Source organism: Rhincodon typus, chromosome 24 (genome assembly GCF_021869965.1).
Source record: "Rhincodon typus isolate 14 chromosome 24, sRhiTyp1.1, whole genome shotgun sequence".
NCBI lineage: Eukaryota > Metazoa > Chordata > Chondrichthyes > Orectolobiformes > Rhincodontidae > Rhincodon > Rhincodon typus.
This window is the reverse complement of record NC_063355.1, coordinates 8,444,003-8,467,733: the sequence shown is the minus strand read 5'-3', so window position 1 is coordinate 8,467,733 and position 23,731 is coordinate 8,444,003. Positions and strand designations below refer to the sequence as shown.

Sequence of the window (23,731 nt, the reverse complement as noted above, 5' to 3'; positions counted from 1 at the left end):
CATCATAATATTACCAGCGGACAAAGGGCGCATGACAGTAATACTAAACAAACGGGACTACCTCACTAAAGCACAGACATTACTAGCACACATGAACACATACCGACAAATGGACCCGACACCGCAACTGGATAATAAAATAATCAACACGCTAAAGAGACTCAAACAGTCCGGACAAATCGACAAAACGGACTACCAAAAAATGAAACCAGAAGGGACAAACACCGCCCGATTCTACCGCCTCCCAAAAGTACACAAACAGGAAGTACCCCTCAGTCCCATAGTCTCCCTCCCAGGCACACCAACACATAGGTTAGCCAAGGAGTTACAACGAAGACTAAAGCACCTCGTCAGCAAGTCACCCCACTCCATCCACTCAGCCCAGGAGTTCCTCAAATCCCTTAAGGACGTGAGAATACGTGATGACGAGACCATGGTGTCATTTGACATTACCGCCCTATTCACATTGATTGACATACCACTGGCAAGAGAAACACTAGCAACAATACTGAAAGAACGAGACCCGAGTGACACTGTCTCCACAGACGACATGCTGAAACTACTGGACCTATGCCTCACGATCCATTTTACCTTTTAGTGGCCAAATCTGTGAACAGATCAACGGGACACCCATGGAGTCACCTAAGTCTGGATTTGTAGCAGAAGGGTGATACAGAGACTTGAAAGCATGGCCCTTCCCCAAGTCCGACCCAAACTATGGATCTGATACGTGGAAGACACTTCTTTTTTTTGTCATCATCAAACAAACCAAACTAGAGGAGACACACCAACTGAGAAACAACACTCTCACCGGCATCAAGTTTGCCAGGGAAAAAAAAGAACGAACAGCTCCCATTCCTGGACGCCATGGTAGAACACATGGCCAATGGGGAATTCTTTACGAAGGTACACAGAGCACACTGACCAAGTACTGAATTTCAACAGTAACCACACCAACACCCACAAATGAAGTTGCACGTAAACACTATTTAAATGAGTGACAACACGCTGTAGCAACCCGGAACTACACCAAAAAGAAGAGGAGTACCTCCACCAAGTATTTAAGAATGACGGATACCTGAACAACTGGATCCGATGATGCCTAACACACAAACAACAACAGGAAGATACTGCACGCCCTAACCCACTCATTATGCTGCCATACATCAAGAACATACCTGAACTGACCACAAAACTCCTACGAAAATTGGGTATCAGAGTAGCATACAAACCCATGTCAACCCTACACCAACTGCTAACTTGAACTAAAGACCCCTTACCCACAATGAACAGAGCCAACGTAATATACAAAATTTCATGCACGGACTGCGACAAACATTACATTGGACAGACAGGAAGAAAATTGGCCTCATGAACACCAACTAGCAACAAAAAAACACAACCAATACTCACTTATCTCCATTCACACGGATGAGGAGAACCACCAGTTCGATTGGGACAACACCAGGATCCTAGGACAGGCCAAACAGAGACAAGCACCAGAATTCCTAGAGTCCTGGATCTCCACCAAGAAGGCCATCAGCAATCACATATATAGGGTCTAGTTCTGTACACCATTGTGAAGGAAAACTGGAAATGAGGTAATCAAATTCAATGGACCCCAGAGTTTAAATACCAGGCGGGAAAACACAACAGTGCTCCATCGGAGGCTGCTTTAAAAATGTTACCCAGCAGGGTAATGAAACGTCTACAAGCAAGCGAACCAACCACAGCATCTCGAATGCTCTCTTTAATATCTGCCTTTGATTTTTTCCTATCAAAATGCATGACCTCATTCTTCCCTACATTAACGTCTATCTGCCAAGTTTTTGACCACTCACTTGACTGATTTCTATCTCTTTGCAGATTCCTCCTGTCTTCATCACAACATGCCCTCCCCATTTTTTTTGTGTCATTGGCAATTTGGATGCAGTACATGCTCCCCCCTTCTGGATCATTAACGTAGTAAATGAATGAGGTTCTAGGACAGATCCTTTGTGACATTCCACTACTTAACTGTTTCCAACCTGGAAAAGTCTCATTAATCCTGACTCTGCCTTCTATATGTTAACCAATCTTCAATTCATGCTAGTGCATTCCCCCTAATACTGTGAGCTCCTGTCTTGTGTCATTACCTTTTTATGTGGCATCTTATTGAATGCTTTCTGGAAATCCTAATATATTATATCTTCCGGTTCCCCTTTATCAGCTATGTATGTTATATCTTCAAAGAGCTCTAACAAAATTGATGAACATGATTCTATATCTCCGGCACAACCTTTGAATCTAGGTAAGGTTGAAAGATTATTGCCAGTGCCCTGCAATTTCTGCTGTCATTTCCTTCAATACTTTTGGATGCATCTCAGCTGGCACTAGTGTATTTTGAACTTTAGGTATCAACAGCCAATCCAATATCTACTATCACTTCCATGTCAGTATTAAACCCCTCTACTGACTGAGCTTCCTCCTGCCTTACCATGGCCTGGGCAGCATCTGTCTTGTAGGTCAGGACAGATACAAAGTATTTGTTTAACTCCTCTTTGTTTATGTGTAAATCCGCGTTTTGGTCCCTGTATGGCCCTACCTCTCCTTTTTCTCCCCCACCCTTTGTGTTTAAAGAAGACTTTTTGGCATTTCTGTGTTAACTGTGAATCTTTTTTTTTGTAATCCTGAGATTTTGAGATGGTGATGGGGCTTGATAGGGTGGATGTTGAGATGATGTTTCCATTTGTTGGGGATTCTCCAATTAGAGGGACATAGTTACGAATAAGGGACACTCGTTTAAAACGGAGATGCAAATTTCTTCTTCCGAAGGGTGTTAATGTCTGGAATTGTCTATTCCAGAGAGTTGTGGAGGCTAGATCACTGAAAGTATTTAAAGAGGAGAAATATGCATTTTTTTTTTTTCAAATACCAGGGAGTTGAAGGCTATGATAATCTGGCATGAAAGAAGAGCTGAAGCATGGGGCTGAACAGCCTTGATCTTTTAGAATGGCGGGACAGACTGGATTGGAATGGTTTATTCCTGTTCCCATTTCTTATGTTCTTAATCCCTCCTCCCTCCTGACTGTCCGTGTTCAGCTTGGTTCTCCGTTGCATTTACTATGTGCCAGCTGCCATAAGCACAATTTTTCTTCTTTAATTTCATTTTTATTTCCTTCTGTTATCCAGGACGCTCTGGATTTGTTGGCTCAACCTTTCCCTTTTGAGGGCATATATTTTGACTATGCCCGAACAATCTGCTCTTTGAAGATAGCTAATTGTAGAGCTACTCTTTTGCCTACAACCTTTGTTTCCAGTCTTATCTGACCCAGCTGTATTCTTGGCTCCTTTAAGTTGGCTCTCCGTCAGTTGATTATTGGATTGATCGAAGTCATTTTCCATCATTGTATGATGCCAGTGATCACTTGGTTTTCTTTCCTCCCTACAAGATGTTAGAGTCTTATTCATAGACATCAGCTAATGTCTGGTACCTTGCTTAAGTATGCAGACCGAGATAATGAGTGTTAGCAGCCAAAGCTGACTCTGCCCTTGGTTAATATTTACCAAATTCACAAATGTTTTCCATTAGGGGTGAATTAATCATGATAGGAGTGATGAGTTTTTCTTCATGTTTTTGCGTCCTCTCCCAGCCTGATTTAACTAATTATAACACCTTTGATACTCATCTTAGTTAGCTGAATGAACACAGACTGCTCTTTGAACCCAGAATCGTCTGATGTCCCTGGCTTAACTGCATTTGACTAACTTACATTTATATAGCTTCAGTATTGGAAGATACTTTATGGACATGTAGGATAGTCAAGTTAGAGGATCTGGTCAAATTAATGGCTGAATAGACAAGTTTTGAGATTGCGCTAGAGGTTTGGGAGGAGTTTGGTAGAGGAGTAGAACTGAGACAGCTAAACCTTCCACCACAAATAGTGGAAAAGGAGGGGATAATTTGCAGAATTAGATGGAAGAGTTCACAGATATACAGAGCTAAAATTGTTTTGGGAGATGGGGAACTAATATGGTATAAGTGAAGATTGGATTGGTGATTAACAATTATTGGGGGAGTTATGAGTTACTTGGAGTTTGTGTAGGTTGTAGCTTAGGCGGGAGTTTCAGTAGTGTTGGAATTGAAGTTGAGTAAGTAATGGGGCACATCAGTAGAGTAGAGGTGACCTTGGTGATGTGAGCTTTGAAACTTAACTTTCATTTTGAAAAGCTGAGCATAGAACAGTAAGGGTAAATAGTTCTTGGGAGAGTAGATATTACTTTGGAAGAAAGTTTAACTCATTTGTGCTTTTTTCCAACTGAATCTTCAGACAAGTAGCTTTTGGAGCTGTAAAATGTAATTTTCACTGAGTTGACTGCATACTTGCGTTTTGAGTCAAAAGGTTGTGGTTAAGTGATATTTCCTAGGATTGTGCACATTAAAGCTCTTTTTCTGTCTGTTCCCAACTGTTAGTTGGGTAAGGGGCCTATGGCACCACTTTAAGAGCAGGGAGTTTCTCCCTCCATGTGACCACAACAAATATGAACCTCGCATTCATCTTATTATGGCATTTTGTTGAGTGTGTAATGGCAACAGCCATTGCACCTCAGGTTAGCTTGTATGTGTCGCCCATTGGGATGTGTTAACACTTATAGAAATGTAAGTTTATTCCACATTGCATCGTTTGTATACTTCTGATATGTTCTAATCTGTGGAGAGCAAATATCACTAGGTATTGATTCCCAGAAATTAAGTAGTTCAGATTTTGAAGCTGTAAGCTGCAACTTACCACACAAGTGCTCTGTCAGTCACTTTAAAATAAGCCGATCTTCACTCATTCCCACAAAAAATCTAGTATCCTCCTACTGTGATGCAAAAGGTCTTCCAATATTATATGTGGATCTGCTGAAAGATCTGTTAGCCTCTAAAAACCAATGATTGGTTTGCTACAACTGTCATTAAAAAAATGCATACTTTGAGATATCTGGGAATATGGATATTTGGATCATGAACATACATGGAAGTCATACAAATAACATAATATAGTAAATTGGCATGGAATTTTGAAGGAAATGTTCTGGTAATGAGTTAATTCACTTTTTTTTTTCTTCCAGTTCTTTCCTGGTAAGATTATGGCTAAAGAAATGTTCCAAAGTTCTGATTTCAGTGAATTTGATGCACTAAAAACAAAACGATTGATCCACAACAGTGCAGAAATATTTGGTAAAGTGCATCTTTTATTCCAGCAAATTGGCTACATCCTGTATTAAAAGCAATTCTTATTTCAGTCTTACTATCAATTGGGGTTAAAATTGTATTCAACAATATAATTACAAGCTACCCTACAGATTCAGTTACCAGTTGTTACACTGTTGCTATTTGTAAAAGCAACTTAGCTCTTGGTGATTGGTAGCACAACTGGTGGGAACACCTCTGCAGTCATCTTTAATGATGTTGCTCTTTGTTTGTTACATTCTGACAGCTGTGAAGAAATGTCACAATTTATAGTGATGAAGAGAGATTATCAACTTGAAATATCATCTTTGTTTCTTTCACAACAGATGTTGCCTGAACTTTTTAAGCATTTTCTGTTTTAAATTCACAACATATTGTGATGGCCTTTAAACCAGTGTTAGAACCCGCTTTGTGCTTTAACTGCAAATAAAATCTATTTTATAAATTTTTGAAAGGGATTGTTGATTAGGACTAACATAGCAGTGAGGGTGGGGGAAATGCCATGCATTTCTAAATTCAAATGGTAATCTTAAAATCAGTGGGTGGTTGGAGTCATCCACTACTATCACTGAACATAAGAACATAAGAACTAGGAGCAGGAGTAGGCTGTCTGGCCCTTCGAGCCTGCTCCGCCATTCAATAAGATCATGGCTGATCCTTTCGTGGACTCAGATCCACTTACCCGCGTTCTCACCGTATCCCTTAATTCCTTTATTGTTCAAAAAAAATCTACCTTTTTTTAAAAAGCGTTTACTGAAGTAGCGTCAACGACTTCACTGGGCAAGGAATTCCACAGATTAACAACCCTCTGGATGAAGAAATTCCTTCTCAGTTCAGTCCTAAATCTGCTCCCTCTCATCTTGAGGCTATGCCCTCTTGTCCTAGCTTCACCTGCCAGTGGAAACATCCTCTCTACTTCTATCTTATCTATTCCCTTCATAATTTTATGTTTCTATGAGATCCCCCCCTCAATCTTCTGAATTCCAATGAATATAATCCCAATCTACTCAGTCTCTCCTCATAAGCCAACCCCCTCAACTCCGGAATCAACCTAGTGACCTCCTTTGCACCCCCTCCAGTGCCAGTACATCCTTTCTCAAGTAAGGAGACCAAAACTGCACACAGCACTCCAGGTGTGACCTCACCAGCACCTTGTACAGCTGCAACATAACCTCTCTACTTTTTATTTCAATCCCTTTAGCAATGAAGGACAAAATTCCATTTGCCTTCCTAATTACTTGTTGCACCTGCAGACCTACCTTCTGTGATTCATGCACAAGGACACCCAGGTCCCTCCGCATAGCAGCATGCTGCAACTTTTTACCATTCAAGTAATAATCCTGGACTTCACATTCACCCACATTGTATTCCATCTGCCAGACCTTTGCCCACTCACTCAATGTATCTATGTTCCTGTGCAAAGTTTCACAGTCCTCTGTACACTTTTTGCTTTGCCACTCATCTTAGTGTCATCTGCAAACTTTGACACCCTACACTTGGTCCCCAGCTCCAAATCATCTATATAAATTGTAAATAATTGCGGTCCCAACACCGATCCCTGAGGCACACCACTAGTCACTGACTGCCAGCTAGAATAGCACTCATTTATCCCCACTCTTTGCTTCCTGTTAGTCAACCAATCCTCTATCCATGCTAATACTTTACCCTTAATGCCGTGCCTCCTTATCTTATGCAGTAGCCTCTTGTGCGGCACCTTGTCAAAGGCCTTTTGGAAGTCTAGGTACACCACATCCACTTGACTACTGCATTCTGCCATATAAATGAGTTCTTAACAGTAATGGCCAAGATTTTGGGCTCTCAACCTCTGTTGAGTAGTTACCTAGTGCTTGCCAGAGAGAGAGAGAGAGAGAGTGAGAGAATGTTGAATAGCTGATCAGAGAAGCAGTTACGGAGGCCATGTGTCAGTTTCATGTTTATATATCCTGTTGACCAGTGTACAGTACATGGCTCAGTGAGACTTAATGAAATGGGTGGAGAAGATGTCGGGTTTAAGATTTTCTTCACCCCTGTTTCTCTCTTTCCCCTTCCCCCAACCCGTTCCTAAAAAGAGATGGTAATTTTCTCTTGCCTTTTCTTAAAGTTAAATAAGTGATAATGCCATCAGTTCTCTCTTTTTCAAAAAAAAGCATAACTAAAAATATTCCCACTGGGTCAAATCAAACTCGGACTTGAATGAAATCGCTTTCTTTATACAATGTAGGAAAGATCCTGTGTAGCCCTGAGGTTGCGGAAGGATTTGTTGGTACCAATGGATGCAATGCTGCTGGAGGCTGACAAGACAGCAGAGGAGAGGCAGGCAACCAGAGCAACCCTTTCCCTCCGATATGGGATGTTCCCTGAATAGCTGCTTTAGTCAGAACATATTTTTGCACTGATAGAATTTTAACTTTTAACTTGTCTTGCCAGAACTGTTCTCTTTCTTTAAAATATTACTTTATCTCCTTGAAGGTCAGTCTTGCAATTTTGTTATAACGTTTGGTTGGATTTCCTCTGCCAGTAGGTCATGTTCACTTTGTGATGAGATAGTTGCTGTTTACATAGGATCCTGTATTTTAAAATACAGGTTCAAGCATGGCTTTACTTAAAATCTTGATGAGCACAGCTAGAAGGCACATGCATGGAAAGGTCAAGTAAAAAAGAGAACTGAGCTCAAATTATGATGCCAATGATCAGCTAACCCAACACGACTTGCCAGTTAGACTTACATAATTAACCACTTGGGTTCCTGAAAGCTGCCAGTATCTGTTGAACTGGACCCTATCGCTCCTGTATTGGCAGAATATATTGGACTTTTCTGTCCTTGTGGTATAATCTTTACTCAAAATAGTCTAAGAATATACTTAAGGCAAATGATTTGAAAAATTCTTTTAAAAAATATTTTTCTAATCAATCTGTTCAGCAATGTTATTACACAGCTCTGGTGGAGGTGGGACTTGAACCCAGGCCCACCAGTCCCAGCGTAGGGACACTACCACTGCACCACTATACCAAATTTGTATTGCACAGACCAAGTGGTCTGAACAATAATTTCTGATCATTTTATTGGAGCAGAATGCCATACTAATGGCTCATGACCTTTTGCTCCACAAATGTGTTGCTTGAACAAAGGTTTTTGACCATCTTAAGGTGTTGAAATATGCAGTGATGTGAATTGAATCATAGTCAGCAAAGGACCTTCAAATTAGTTTTAATTATAATTGTGATATATGCTTAACACTTTAGGGATGATTACTCCCAACAAGGTTGCCTTTTAAAAGCATTAAATCAGTGATTATTTATTTTACAAGGTTAATTATGTGAAAGCATCATCTCTGAAAAGTGAATTGACTTGATAAAACCAATTTATGGATTGAGGGCTGTGATTAGTGCTGTTCTATAATGGGGATTTGACCCTACACTTTTCTAAAGAGCTAGTCAAATTCTTGTGAACTTTCCTACCAACTGAGCCCTTGCTAGTGAGCTTTTAAATTCAGGTCTTTATGTCCAATCTTTTGGTGTTCTGTGAACATTTGGAGGGGCAGTGTAGCTTCTCACTGCTTGTGCTGTTCTTTCTTCCTTCCTCAATTTCCTTCACTCCCATTCTCTTCCTTTCTTTGAACACCTTGAGGTAAGACCATAAATCTGTGTTGGACAATAGTGATCTCCTAATGGAAGGTTATTGAGTAACTCTGTACTGAATATGCTTCCATTTTTTTTTAAATCTGAGGAAGAGGTACTGTGCAAATTGCATTTTTTTAAAATGGGTAGACATTTTACATGTGATGGGAGTGTTTGATGCAATGTCATCCATATAATATCATTGTTAAATATGCTGTAAACGTATTTTACAACATGACATGCTTTGTTTTAAATTTTACTTGCACAGATCCATTTTAAATGCTTTTTTGTAATGCTCTCCCGGAAACCGAACCCCAATTACTATGCAAAAAAAGTCACTGTTGTGTAAACTGTTTATGTAATATGAAGAGCAAGTCTTCTATTGGGGTTCCTTTAAGAAAATCAAACCCCTTTGTTCACTCTATCCGTTTGTGCAAACATCTGAAATGCTATTGGCTAATTACTGAATGTTATTCTGTTCCTTCACATTATTTGTCAAGTAATTTTCAGTCAGTTCCTCCAGGATGCACATAGTTAAAAGCTTCCTAATGAAAAGTGAAAAAGGCTAAATCAAAGTGAAGACATATTAGAATTCCTCATTGCTTTTTCTTAAAGTGGCTTTAATGATGACTCACTCTTTCAAAATTGTCATCTATGGTAATATAGCTAAAGTTAAAGCTAAATTATTTGTTTGATAGATCAGTTGAGTTCATATCTTTGCAATGGGCTATGTTTCTGTACCTCTTTCCATCCTGTGTTCCTTTAATGTGTTTTCATCTCTCTCTTCTCTGAACTAGAGCATTCGTTTATCTCCGCAAAGAACAGTAAAATCCCAGCACTGTCCTTTTCCTCTGCCCTTCGATCTCCGAGACTAGCCACTAAGATTGTGGTCTACAACCCTGCTGATGCTTGCTCACCTCTCTCTCAAGGTCCCCCTGGTTCCTTCCAGTTTTCTTGCTGCCTGTTCTCGCCCTTCTCAGGTTGCGTTTATTAGTTTATCTGCTGGGTTCCTGTACAGTCATTGATTGCATTAGGAACTAGATTACAAACTGAAGATTATTTTACAGAGTGGAGCAGATTCCTTGTACTTTGGTCTAGTAATCTGATTCTGGATACTTAACAAACAGGGTAAGAATTTCTTCTGGCCAGACTCTAGATACTAAGCTTAGACAGTTCCCAAGTCATTTGCTTTATAATTCTTCTAAATTATCAGCATATCACATTATTACATTAACTTATGATTTGAATATTTATTTTGCTTAGGTATATCTTTTTTTTCCCCAAATTTTCTAATTTCCAAAGGCATTTACATAGGGCCAAGAGTGGGACAGTGAACAACCTTGAGTTTTGTGGTCCTTAGCAACTTCTTCTAAGTGTGCTCAATGGATGAGCTGAGGCAGAGAGTTCTTGTATGTTGTTTGACTTTATTATGTTCAGTTGGGAGTACCTAATCTAATACAGATCAGGGATTGCATCTACAGTCATACTGGTCTCTATTGCTTAGTATCAAACTAAGTACTGTATTTATCTAGTAAACTATTTATTTGCTGGAGAGTAATCTAATCAAGAAAGAAATATTTTTACATCTGAATATAAATCATGTCAAATCAGTTGAAATATATTGCCAATAATGGGCCTAAAATTTAACCTTGTAAATCTTCTGTAAATTAATATTATCTGTATCTGGTTGAAGTTTAAAATTTGTTTATCTTAGAATCTGGAAGATTCCTCTTGTCCACCTGTATCTATATTGCATAACTCTAACTCCAGTAACGGTCCATGTTTTGTGGTGGCAATGATAATGAAACTGTCAGTGATCACCATGATTATTACTCTGCAACTCTCAGCAATTTCTGTATTCAAGTGCACTGTAATCGTGTAGAAGTCACTAAACTGATGAGAACTGAGAACAGTTTTGAGGTTAAAAACCCTTCTCTAAAATAAAAGTTGCACCTTTGTTGAGTGAGGTGCAATTGAGTTTCTATTGGCAAATTAAGTTCATAATTACCCAATGACAAACCTTTCTGGTCCTGAAACCTGATTTTTGTATTTGTATGATGTTAAATTTCCTCATGATTTAAAACATTGAAACTTTTAAAAATTTTGTTTAGAAAATTTCAACTTGTACCTTAATTCGCAATCATTTATCTCGTGCTCAGTAAAGTTTAATTGAAAATGAGGAATAACCTACATTTTAATTCCCGGTTTGCTGTCTGAGAGCATACTCTTAATATGACTAGCTTTATCTTGACTGATTCTGCAATTGCTAGTTGCCTGGAAATCTCACTGACTTTGTGTCAATTTTAAGTGAACTGTCACCACTTCATTGGCTGCCAAATCTACCAGAGTTTCAGTAAACCTCATAAGGGTAATCATTTGAGGAGCTTGCATATTTTTGTTATATGAATATTGCATTTAAGTTTACAGCTGTAGATTGCTGAAAGCGATCTAATGTGCATAATAAAGACTGAAATCCAAAGTGGAGTCTACTTTCAGCAGTTACAATAGGGATGACAATGACTGACTCCAAGTCAGTCTCTGCAGATTAGGACTTGGATGACCAAGGATTATTATATTGATGCAGTTTTGGAATACTCTGCACAGTAAATTCCAGAAGGCTTTGCTACCCTGATGCAGTACACATTGCAATGCTCAGCTGTCAAATGTCTGCAGATTATCCACTTCTCTTCCACCTTTTCCCAGTATGTGAATTGTAAAGTGTACCATATGCCATTTTTTTTTTGTAGAACACAGGACCATCAATACTGACTGTATGTACATTCTGATATTAAAATTGAAGTATATTTAGTTTATAATGTGGATGCTATCTCCAGATCGTGTCTTGAGATTAAATATTAGGACCACTGTTGAAAGATTTTTTTTAAAAAAGGGAATTTTATGGAAACTTAAATCATAATACACAAAATACGTCATGTTGTACAAAACTGATTAGTGACATTTTTTCAATTCTGTAGGATTCATTAAGGTCAACTGCACTCATTGAAGAAATTTGTCCTTTTAGTTACAGAAATTAAAGTGATCAAGACTTTGTTTTCATAAGAAGAGTTTTTGATTTCTTAATGATTTTTTAATATGTTTAACACTTGAATAAGTCAGTGCCCATTATCTGCTTTTGTAACTGCTGTATAATTGGATCAATGAGCCTGTTCTATAATAAAACACAAACTGTCAAAGCACTCCTGTTGGGACCAGATGCAAGGCCATTCTAGTATGTTAGTGTAGCAACCTAATCCTGCAGTGCAGCTTTTTATTTGGTGAACTCTCATTGGTGGCTAACATTTACTCTTTCGGTTAATCAGCTGGTTGCTTTACAGTATCCTTTTTATTAATATTTTAAAACTATAATACTCACAGTAAAGATGAGAATTTGAGCTCAACATGAGCTCTAAAGTACAGTCATTCCTGCAATTCTGGCCATGTATAGTTTAGTATTGTTTGATTTTTTTTTTGGCATGTTCAGTTAATCTAAAATATTTTGTGAAACAAATGCAACTGTTTCAAATGCAAATCATTGTTTATTGGTAAGCCTGTGTATGATCAGACTAATAGCATGAAGATATTAATATTCTTAATTGCGTAAATTTTTCAAGGGGAGCTTTTTCTAAAAACACGTCTGGCATTCTATATGCAATCTGTTGCCCTAGCTAAGAATAACACCAAAAGAAACTTTATTGACTCAATGCTAAACTTCAAACTGATTTAACATTCTATTGGCAGAGTGCACCTACAGCTCAAAGCACAAAGGAGACCCTTAAGCACTGCAGGAACTACAAAGAAGAGCCACAAGCTCAATATCAATGATTTAAAACTTGGCCTAGTATGGAAGTATCTGAGAGGGAGTCTTATAGAGATATGTCAGATAGATGGAGGCATACTAATTTAGATCACATGAGTGGGGATAATCTAGTTGGCCTTACCTGCTTCTCAGTCAAAAGAAATGAGAGAGGAGGAGCAGCAATGAGTCCAGATAAGCAGTTGGACTAACGGAAAGAAGCGGTTAGATAACATTAAAACTAAGTAACTTTTTTTTAGCCAGGTCTGTTTATGACTACTCTCGAAGGACTCCAAAGTTATGCTCCAATAATCAGTGAAGTAGAGAGATTAAACAATAATGTGTGGTCTCTAGTTCCTGGTGCGATCTGACTGTCTGAGAGGGATGTGGGTTAAGAAGTAGTTGATCTAAGGGTTGGAATTTTCTAGGTCTCCAGATGTGTGGAAATGCTCTGTTGTGCACAAATATCCATATCGTAAGAGCTGACTCACTCATCCCACTGTACATTTTTTGAAATACATTTGCAAAGTAATTCAGTTAAAGCAATTAATATCATTTGAAACATGGAATGGATTCTTGTTGTAATGTTTAGGTTAAAAGCATTGCTTACTGATTTAAGCCATTAAGATAAAATGTGAATGCAGAAAATCTATTTGATAATGGCTAAAAACAAGCTTGAGGCAAAGTCATTCACTCATTCAGTTAACCACCTCTGAAATTATTTGTATGCTGCTGCTTCATCTAATCACCTGCTTGGTTACTATCTTAAATGCAATGCTGCCCAAGTGGCACTGTATCCAGAAACTGTCTCCAGTTCTCATCTATTAACATTGTAGATATACATAATGTGCTGTTGTGCTTTTGGAAATTGGCTTATTTACTGTGAGCAGGTGTGGAGTTAAGGTGATCGTAACTTGGTTAATAGAAACTGCCACATTGACCTTCGTTGACATTGCTTGGGGCCAGGATGACAAGAGGACCTGGATCTGTAAAGCTGTTGTCAGATTTGTGTAGCTAATAAGGCTGTAAAGAAGCTTCAGTTTATTAGTAGGGACATCTTGTTCAAAGCAATGCATATTTGGATGATTGATGTTGGGGGTTCCTATCTCAATCCTACTTCCTTTTTAATCTGATCCCTACCAAATGTGAGCTTGCCTGACAACTTGCCACAATGATGACTAATACTTTGGTTTAAGTAGTTGTGTTGTAGCACTAATTTGTTTTATCACTGGTTCTGTGAGGAAGGTTGAGGAAGTTATGGCTCTAACATTTCCTACAGAGCAAAAGTGCAATAGTTACAATTGGCTAAAAAAAAGTGCATTGCTCTAGTGTGGAAACTCGTATTTCTGACCTCTCATTAGTTTCCCAATGGTCTCCTATGTAGAGGAATTAATGAAGCTTTGGAGAATGCATGTTTGAGTTTCTTTCGAAATTTGGTTCCTCCTAAGATTTTTAAAGAGAGTCCAGGATTACACAAAATTGCCATAACCTAATAATCCTCACACGAGATCACTGTCTTGTGGTCCTCAACTTGTTGAATGCATTCATTCACAATTGAAATAACCCATCTTTGTTTCCGGAGAGCTTGCAATTTTCTTGCTGAATTTTGTGGATTAGTTTCCCCTTGGCCTAAGTCTGTATTGCGAGCAGTAGGGTTCAAAATGTTAGTGCAACTGAGAATTGTTTAGAAGGAAGATCTGCCCGTAGCACCACAGGTTCTACAGAATATTTTGGTTCTTTCGATCGACACTCCAGGTAAATCTGTAGAATATACTGCTCTTTATATTATGAAAATGGCTTTTCCCAAGGGTCACTATTGATTCTTCAATGATTTTTTTTTTTACTGCAGCTGAACATAAATATTACTGATCTAATCGTTTGTTGCAATGTACTGATACCAGTCCCTGGATAATGACCACTGTAGAAACTTGAAGTTGTTACCACAGTGTTGTGTGTTTCTAGATTCAAATTATGCTAGTTAAAAAGTGCATAGTGTTTTTCTAATGAATGTTGATTTGAAGCGTGGAATTTTCCAACCCTAAGATGTCTGCAGGTGTAAGGTATTGGTGATAAACTAATAAACTCCTGTGATATTTATTCTGGACTATGTAGAGATATTAGTTGAATTAGCAGAAATGTTTTTAAGTGGTGTGCTGGGCTTGTATATGGAGTGATGCATGTCTGCTTGGCTGCTTCTTTTACTTGGCTAGCATATGGGAATATCGTGTATCAAAGGCATAATTCCACTCGGGCCACCAACTGAAAATAAACCTTTCCACTGAAGATGTTTCCTAATTTCTTTAATGCCTTATTGGGCCAATCGTTTAGTAGATTGATGGTAATACTGTTGCTTCCACAAATATTTTAGGTATCCCCTGATGAGTACAAAGGAACCTTAACTAACTATCTTGGACAATGTTTGAACTGATTGACATTCATTCTTTTTCTAAACCTAATTTGCACTATTTCAATATAGCCCTTAGACTTTGGAGAAAATGTTTTTACTATGCCAGAAAAATATTTCTATTGATCTTCAAAATAAATTACCTGACATGCTTATAAGTGAGCAAATGTGGAGTTCCCTCATACTGTCCTCATGTCAGCCTAAGCTGCACAGAATTTTGATCTTGTGGTCCCCAATTTGAAATCTAATGCTCTAGTTATCTCTTCTTATTTCTTGTGTAATGTAATTAACCTCTGAAACTTTATATGCCATAAACAATACATTCTTCAATAGGAATTTCTGTTTGTTTCCCAAAGAATTTTTAAAAGATGGGGAGCACTGCCTGTTTGTTATTGTTAATCAACCTGTTTAGACATGACACGTCTTTGGGGCAAGTGGTACTTGAACCCAAACTCCTGGCCTAGAGATAGGGACATTACCATGGCACCACAAGACTCAAATGCTTGCTTGCATAGTTGCCATAATTATCAGTTGTTGGTAATTGCCTCATCAATTCATTCATCGAAACATTCCGAGTAAAGGGTAGAACAAGCAGCAGTTGGTCTGCCTTTCACTCATTTTGGTCCTTTTTCTAGTTGGTACCATTCGAGCTTTCCCCAGTGAGAGGAATATCTGTTGCCTGAGAACTTGAGGCTGTACATTAATTACTGACAGCTAACTTTGTTTGAGAATTTAAATTTGTGACAATAAAGAAAAGGCTGCACCTATCTATGTTTTCGTAATTGTTAGATTGAAATAAATAAACAATTCATAATATTTTCCTCTATTTCAAGACCCAAGCTAAAATCAGCTGGAAACTATACAGATGGAGATTCCAGAATTTGAAACATGTTGGTTGTTGCTCAGCGCCTAACGCATTAGAAACAATCCAGTTCCTCAGGAACTAGAGTCAGAAATCGGAGACACCAGGTTATACTCCAACAGGTTTATTTGGAAACACAAGCTTTCGGAGCCTCACTCCTCCTCCAGGTGTTATGTTAAACCTTAATTCATTATTGATTCCTTGGATGATTGCTAGGATCCTGATCCATTAACTTAAAATGATATGATAATTTTCAATAACTGACCACTTCTCTGGTAGTCTTGTATAGTGTGGAAATCCAAAGAAAAGAAACTTTACTCAATTTGCTTTAGGAATTGTTTGATTTTAAAAATAGCTTTCCCAAAGGCAGTTTGAGAAGCAGACTCCATGACGTGTAGCTATTGGGCTGAAGAAGCAGGTTCAAACTGCTATGTACACAGTTCTTCTATTTGTTTATGCTGTTTATGATATCAAAGAAGTAACATAAATAATAAATAAATAATACAAATGTTATGCAGAGAGTCTAGGTAATTTCTGTTCTTAAATTTCTGGACGACTTTATTACAAGTGGTCAGTTATTCTATCTCCAGTTAACCATTTTTTGGCAAAGAACCATGATGTGGTTAGGTGTTCCTAATCAAGATTAATTCAGTTTCTTTATCTTGGGTCCAATTTGCCTGCATCACTGAAGCCGCATAAAATTAATTTTGACAAAATGTTGTGCACTAGTTTTAATGCACCTACGAGGTTAACCCAATGGTGTTGACAATTGACACTTCAAGTCCGACTTCCCTTCTCCTGGTCACCATTTATTTTAATGTTTTAAGTCTAATTTTTCAAACATTTGTTAGATTGTGTTGTTTCTTGTTTCTTTGCATCATCTTGCCAAGTAACACATGTTCCTGCAAAATGTGAATCACATTGTACTGAGTGCTTTATTGTTACACCTTGGAGGTGATTGTATTACATTGCCAACCCAGGCAGCTGGCCTATGAGAAGTATGAGCTCCACAGATATTATGTTAGTCTTGTATTGCAAATGGTCATACACTGTTAGGTCCTATCAGTTATTTCCCCCAATCTGTATCCCAAAGCTGGAGCACAAAATGCATCAAGTCAGTGGTAAGTAAGTGTGGAAATAAAGATTAAATAAATAAATAGAAAACCTATAAGTAAGGACTGCAGAAGAGTCGTTTCAGACTTGAAATGTTAATTCTGCTTCTGTCTCCACAGATGCTGCCAGAACCGCTGAATTTCTCCAGCATTCTATGTTTCAGATTTACAGCATTCACAGTATTTTGCCTTAAGATTGTTTGATGTATATGTAAATACATAAATGTAAACCTAAAGTTGCTGATATTAACAGCATCAGCAAATCTTTCTGCTCACAAAATTAAAATGTGCCAATTCAGTGAATACATATGAGCCTAAGTTTCCTGGACTTTGAATATTGGTAAGTTTGAGCTTGAGGCTGATGTTTTTATTTATTCATTAAAGGGATGTGGTTTTGCTGCCATCCATAATTGTCATTGAGAGGATAGTGATGAACTGCTTTCTTGAACCACTGCAATCTGTTTGGTGTAGGTAGACTCTCAAAGCCATTAGTGAGGATCTTCTAGGATTTTGACCTAGTCAAACTCGAGCAATAGCGATATGTTTTCAAGTCAGGATGTTAAGTGGCTCCAAGAGGAACCTACAAGTGATAGTGTTCTATTATCTGTCCTCCTTAGATGATGGTTTTTTTTTGCATGGTGCTATGTAAGAAATGTTGGTGAATTTCTAAGTGAGTCTTGTAGATGGTATACACTGCTGCTACTGAGCCTTGTGGTGGAGGGAGTGGATATTTGTTGAAGTGATACCAATCAAGCAGGCAGCTTTGCCCTGGGTTGTGTCAAGCTTCTTGAGTTTTGTTGGAGCTGCACTTATCCAGGCAAATGGGGAATATTCCATCACACTCGACTTGTGCCTTGCAGATGGTGGACAGGCTTTGAAGAAATGGGAAGTAAGTTACTCGCAGGATTCCTAGATTCTAACCTGCTCTTTATCCAGATAAATTCTGTGGCTACATCAGTTTCTGGTCAGTAGTAACCCCAGGATGTTGATAGTGGGGAACTCAGTGATGATAATGCCATTGAATGTCATGGGGTGACGGTTAGATTCTCTCTTGTCGGAGATGGTCATTGCCAGGCACTTGTGTAGCTTGAATATTGTTTGCCACTAGTCAGCCCAAGCCTGGATATTGTCTAGGGCTTACTGCATCTGGACACAGACTAATTCCATATCCAAGGAGTCACAAATGGTGCTGGACATTTGTGCAATCATCAGCAAAAATCTCCACTTCTGACCTTATGATAGAGGGAAGGTCAATGATGAAGCGACTGAACATAATTGGGCTTGGACCACTACCGTGAGGAACCCTACAGAGATGTCGTGGAACTAAGATAACTGACTTTCAACAACCACAACCATCTTCCATTGTGCTAGGTATGATGCCAACCAGCAGAGAGTTTTCCCTGATTTCCATTGACTCTAGTTTTTCTAGGGCTCCTTGGTGACACACAACCAAGTGCCGTCTTGAGGACTGTCACCCTCCCTTCACATCTAGAATTCAGCTCTTTGGTCTGTGTTTAAACTAAGACTGTAATGAGGTCAGGAGCTGAGTGGCCCTGGTGGAAGCCAAACTAAATGTCATTGAGCAGGTTATTGGTAAGCAAGTATTACTTTAGCACTGTTGATGACACCTTCCATCGCTTTAATGATGCTCGAGACTGATGGGCCATAATTGGCCAGGTTGGATTTGCCCTGCTTTTGGTTTACAGGTCATATGGTCAGTTTTCCACATTGTTGGGTAGATGTCAGTATTGTAGCTGTACTTGAACAGCTTGGCTTAGGGGCACAGCACATTTAGAGCATACGTCTCCAGTACTATTACCAGCATGTTGTCCAGCCCTGTGCAGCGTACAGAGCCTCCAGAGGTTTCCTGATATCATGTCAATTGAATCGAATTGGCTGAAAACTAGCATCTGTGATGTTGGGCATCCCTAGAGGAGTTTAGATATCCCTGTTTTAAGATGATGAGTGACAATAGCTTGCATTAATATTTTGTCTTTAACACAGAAAAGCATTGCAAGGTATTTCTGAAGTATTGGATCCCAGATTTTTTTGTCTATCTGAAAGATGTCCAAATGCTTAATTAATAAGACTACATGTGCATGAGAACCATAGTTTAGAGCTGTTGTACTCATATGGAAGGTAAGCACTGAAATTTGCTGGTCAGGTGGAATGGTGTGGTTTTGTATGTTTCTAGGTGTTTTGGCAGGTTTCACAATAAGGCAGAAAAATGTCCTTGTTAAATTCCTTTGTATATATTGTTACACTTCCCATGGGATAAGCACATTTAAAAAAACTTCATCTGATTATAAAGTCCCATACCTTTTTGTTCAAAAAGCCTTTGTGTTAACCTGTGTTATTGCTGCAGCAGATGGTGATAAATTGGGTAATTGTACATAGATGATCATGTTGACCTGGTAAACTCCTAGATTTTTGGTGAGACTTAAATGGAAAACTTGCAGTTAAAAATTCTAATCAAAGACTGTCCAGTTAATTACCACCTTTACAACATTTAAAAGACATTTGGACATGTACATGGATAGGAGGGATTTAGAGGGATATGAGCCCAAACGCAAGCAAGTGGAATTAGTTCAGTTTAGGAAACCTGGTCAGCATGGACAAATTGGGCCAAGGAACCTGTTTCCTTGCTGTATAACTCTGTGACTCTAGACATTGTGCAATTTTATATGATATGAGTTTCACTGTTTATGTTAGAATCTGCTATTCAACCTAAAAACAATAATGTAGCCACAACTTCGTGAGGCTGATAATGAATTAGCACTCTTGTTGAATTGCAGATCTGTGTAGGCAACAGCCCAGGTGATTTGCACAGTCTTCTTAAACCTGTTCTGTTCCCATTAACACTCAAGTAATCATTATGGAGTGAAGTTCTAATATGATTCCACTGGTGCCTGTTGTTGGAATAGATGCACTTGTTACCTACTGATTTATGAATTCCTATAATCTGACTTCCTATCTTGGCTGCTGGCACTGTGGCAGACCTGGCTTGCTTTGCGCTGTAGGTTAGTGCTGTGGGCAATGGCAGGGGAAGCACAAATAGGCTGCCAGTAGTTGGCTTTCACATTTCCCTTTTTTATTTGCTATGCTAAAAGCTGCTTTTCTAATCTTCGTTGTTTCCAGTTCTCTGAATGCTTTGGATAATTGCTGGTGTTCCTCTGAGACTGAGAAGAAAGATGTCCATTATAAATAGCCTCTGTGGAGAGGTGGGAATGTGGTTAGTACCTCCAAAGAACAGGTGTTCAAAAGTCAGTGACATTCAGGAATTAAGTGCATTTGAGCAACACAATGATGTCAAAAGTGCCTGAATCTTTTCAGCAGTAAAATTTTCAAAGTTGACTGACCAATTTTTGATGATTAATTGTGTAAATAGTTTCCAAGCTAGTAATTAAATTTCTCCACCGAGCAGTAATGACTGTTTTATGCAGAAGCTTTATTCTGTCTGTGAACCTTCTGCCTCCGCTCACCGTGTGAAAGACAGTTAGTTGCACAAGTTTTGGTCCTGCTTTTATTTGAGCCATGTGTGCTTTAAAATTAATGGAGAGTTTTGCTATATAGCTTCCAGGAGAGAGGATATGTTTTATACACATTTTTCTAAATTTTTTAATTCAATTTTTTTATTCATCTTTTATTTTCTTAATGTCCATCTTTTTTGAGAACAATTTCAGTTTATACCAGGAAGTAAGTAATTTTTCTGCATCTGGAAGGGATGATTGACATTAGGATTTAAGGCTCTGTGCTGTCTGCAAATTAATTAGCAATTTTTCAAAAGATGATCTATTTGCCCAATCTCATCTCAGACAAATTTGTCTCAGGCAGCAACAGAAAACCTAGGCTCTACACAGGACAGGCTCACCCCACTGTCCCTTGCATACTGATCTCCTAATGTTAATAGTGTAACCATAGCAATCAGCAAACCCCTGCGTCTATCACTGTAGGAAGTGGGGTCAGCAGATAGCCCAAACTGGAGCTGCTTTACAAAGTACCAATAGTTATCTTCACAACTCTACAATGATGTCCTTTAGATCACGCAGAGATTAAAAGGAACAGCACATTACTAATTCAAAGTTACTTTAACTAAGTTGTCATGAATCATCATAAATCTTCACACCACATCATCACAAGCACCCCAAATCCAGTAACCCCTTTCAGCGAAACAGGAATAATCAGTCATGGCTGTAACCTTGTCCACTACTATCTTTGCTACTCTAGGATTCACTAGCAGGGATTTAACTAGAAATGGTGATTATTTCCATGCTTTTCCTCCATATTTTGAATCATATTGCTTTTGCATGAGAATTGTTCTTTGTCAATGGTTTACACCTGAGAAAAGAACAATTTATATTGCCATTCTTCCGATTTTTCTTCTTTCTCCCCATTTGCCCTCAAAGCTCCTCACCTCATATATTACCCTCCAGTACGTGTGGACAGGCATCCGTCACCAAAAAGACACTGTTCCCACAATTTGACATTCTGTTTGGGTAAGTGAATAACAATTGAGAGCAGAGTGTCCTGATGTCTTTTTTTGTTCTGTCCTCTTAACTTCCCTCTCTCAGGGATGATGAGGTTAATTGTGTTATCTGAACAACAAGATATATGCTAGGAGGCCAGGATTTAAACTGTGCTACTGAAACCACTTTTTATATTGCATACTTTTTCTATCCTTTTGGCATCATTTCTGTTGGATTGTATCAAAACCACTGATGGGTTGTTGTCTTCTAAACAAATAAACAGCATATGCTACACTTTCATATCAAATAGGGCATTTAGCGTAGTCTGACCCATCTTTTCCTAGAGGAACACCAGCAAAAAGGGATGTATTACCTCTAGTTGAGTGTGATGCATTTTAGTTTCTGAAATGTCTTGATTATGAAACTGACTGCTTTTTCCTTCCCCACCCTCCCACCCCATTACTACTTTACCTCGCAGTGAGAAATAAATCCAATACTGCCATCAGTGGTACACAGACACAGATGGAGCGAAGCACCAGCCGTGAAGGATCCAGCCAGCGGGTGCCACGGCAGCCTAGTGCAACCAGAGTCCCTAAAGGTAGTGGTACTGGGAAAACTACTGGAAGTGGCAGCAGCTCACAAACGACATCCAGTCAGTAGTCTGAAGAGTGTTTACCATCTGATATAAAGATGACAGCATTATTGGGCAGATGATGTTTAAAATGGGGTCCATGTCTGATTTTTGTTTTATTTTTCTGATCTGTTTACTATTTTTGTAGCAAGTGAAATTAACTACTACTGGACTGTTGAGATCCCATCAGATGTTTTGTGTTGATGCAAGTTTATAGGAGTGTAACTTGGTTCTGTGATACACAGGATTGTAACCTTTTCTCACTACATGTGTGATCTAGTAATTCTGCATTATTTTCATTCATATTTTATACTTTGCAAAAACACATCGTTAAAAGGTGCTGCTAGAACCGAAACAGATGCTGGTCAATATTGAAGTGGGTCGATTCCTATGCAAGTCACTTTCTTGGCATAACTCACCAGATGAAACTAGACAGATAAGTAGAGAACAAATTTTCTACTTTACCCTGGACATTAATACTACTTTCCTATAAGTTTGGAAATAACATTGAAGCAAGTACTGTCGACTATTCCATAGTAATATGAGTGGCCCATTCAGCTCTTAAAGTCTGGTCTGCCATTCAGTTAAATGGTGGCTACTTTGTATGAGTATCTACTTGCCTTCAATTTTAAATGACAAGCAATAGGCAGTGAGCACCAAAATCATCATAGAATTCCTACAATGTGGAAGCAGGCCATTTGGTCCATCAAGTCCACACCGACCCTCCAAACAGCATCCCACTCAGATCCACCTCTCTACATTATCCCTGTAACCCTGCATTTTCCATTTCTAATCTGCCTAGCCTTCACATCCCTGGACACTGGTGCAATTAAGCATGGCCAAGCCGCCTAACCTGCACATCTTTGGACCATGGGAAGAAACCAGAGCACCTGAAGGAAATCCACACAGACAAGGGGAGAATGTGCAGACCTCACATAGACAGTCACCCTAGAGTGCAATCAAGCCTGGGACCCTGGTGCTGTAAGGCAGCAGGGCTAACCACTGAGCCCCCATGTTGCTCCATGTGCAATCAGTTGCAAAGGTCTTGGGTCTGAATGCTGAAAAGCTAAAGCTGAACCTTAATCTTCCATGTTTTCCAAAACATACCTCTGTTAGCATGCAAATTCACAAGATTCACCAATGAGCACACATTCTTTTTAAATTGATAACTGCAACCCTGCTGCACTTGCACTGCTACCAATCAAAGGTTGATCATGACATCCTAAACAGATTAGCAGATTTCAAGCTACTTAGTGTAATCAGTTAACTGCTGATGTGTAGTTGAAGCAGTGCTCATTATGTACAATTTATTTGTATATGTGTCTTTGAAACGGATATATGCTCCAAATAAACCTCTCTTATCACTTGTGTGTTGCTGGACACTTTATATTTTGGAGATGAACTGTTCTTATCAACACATTTCAATAACTTCACAATTCTTCATATGTCATTATTTACAAAAGTCCAAGATGTCAAATTTAGAATGACATCTTTTTCTGCCATGTATCATGAATCCTTCCATATGCAATGATTATAACATGATTATGTTGGTTGGTCTGTAGTAGATTCTGAAATAGAGGTAGAAAAGGCTCAGTCCTAACATCGGTTTGTACTGCCAGAGCAAATTTGT

At 38.7% G+C, this 23,731-nt stretch overlaps 1 protein-coding gene across 4 annotated transcripts in view; it reads left to right on the top strand.

Annotated features, from left to right (window-relative positions):
• Positions 1 to 23,465, top strand: part of mzt2b (mitotic spindle organizing protein 2B) — a 34,177-nt gene extending 10,712 nt beyond the window's left edge. For 2 of the 4 annotated variants that reach the window (XM_048611302.1, XM_048611303.1), the window contains exons 4-5: positions 9,631 to 9,813; positions 21,949 to 23,465. In XM_048611302.1, the coding sequence (XP_048467259.1) occupies positions 9,631 to 9,813; positions 21,949 to 22,130 (365 nt within the window). In that variant the 3' untranslated portion in view covers positions 22,131 to 23,465. The remainder of the gene's footprint in view (positions 1 to 9,630; positions 9,814 to 21,948) is intronic. The other 2 variants (XM_048611305.1, XM_020527353.2) reach the window with 1 other exon arrangement.
• Positions 23,466 to 23,731: the final 266 nt, after the last annotated feature.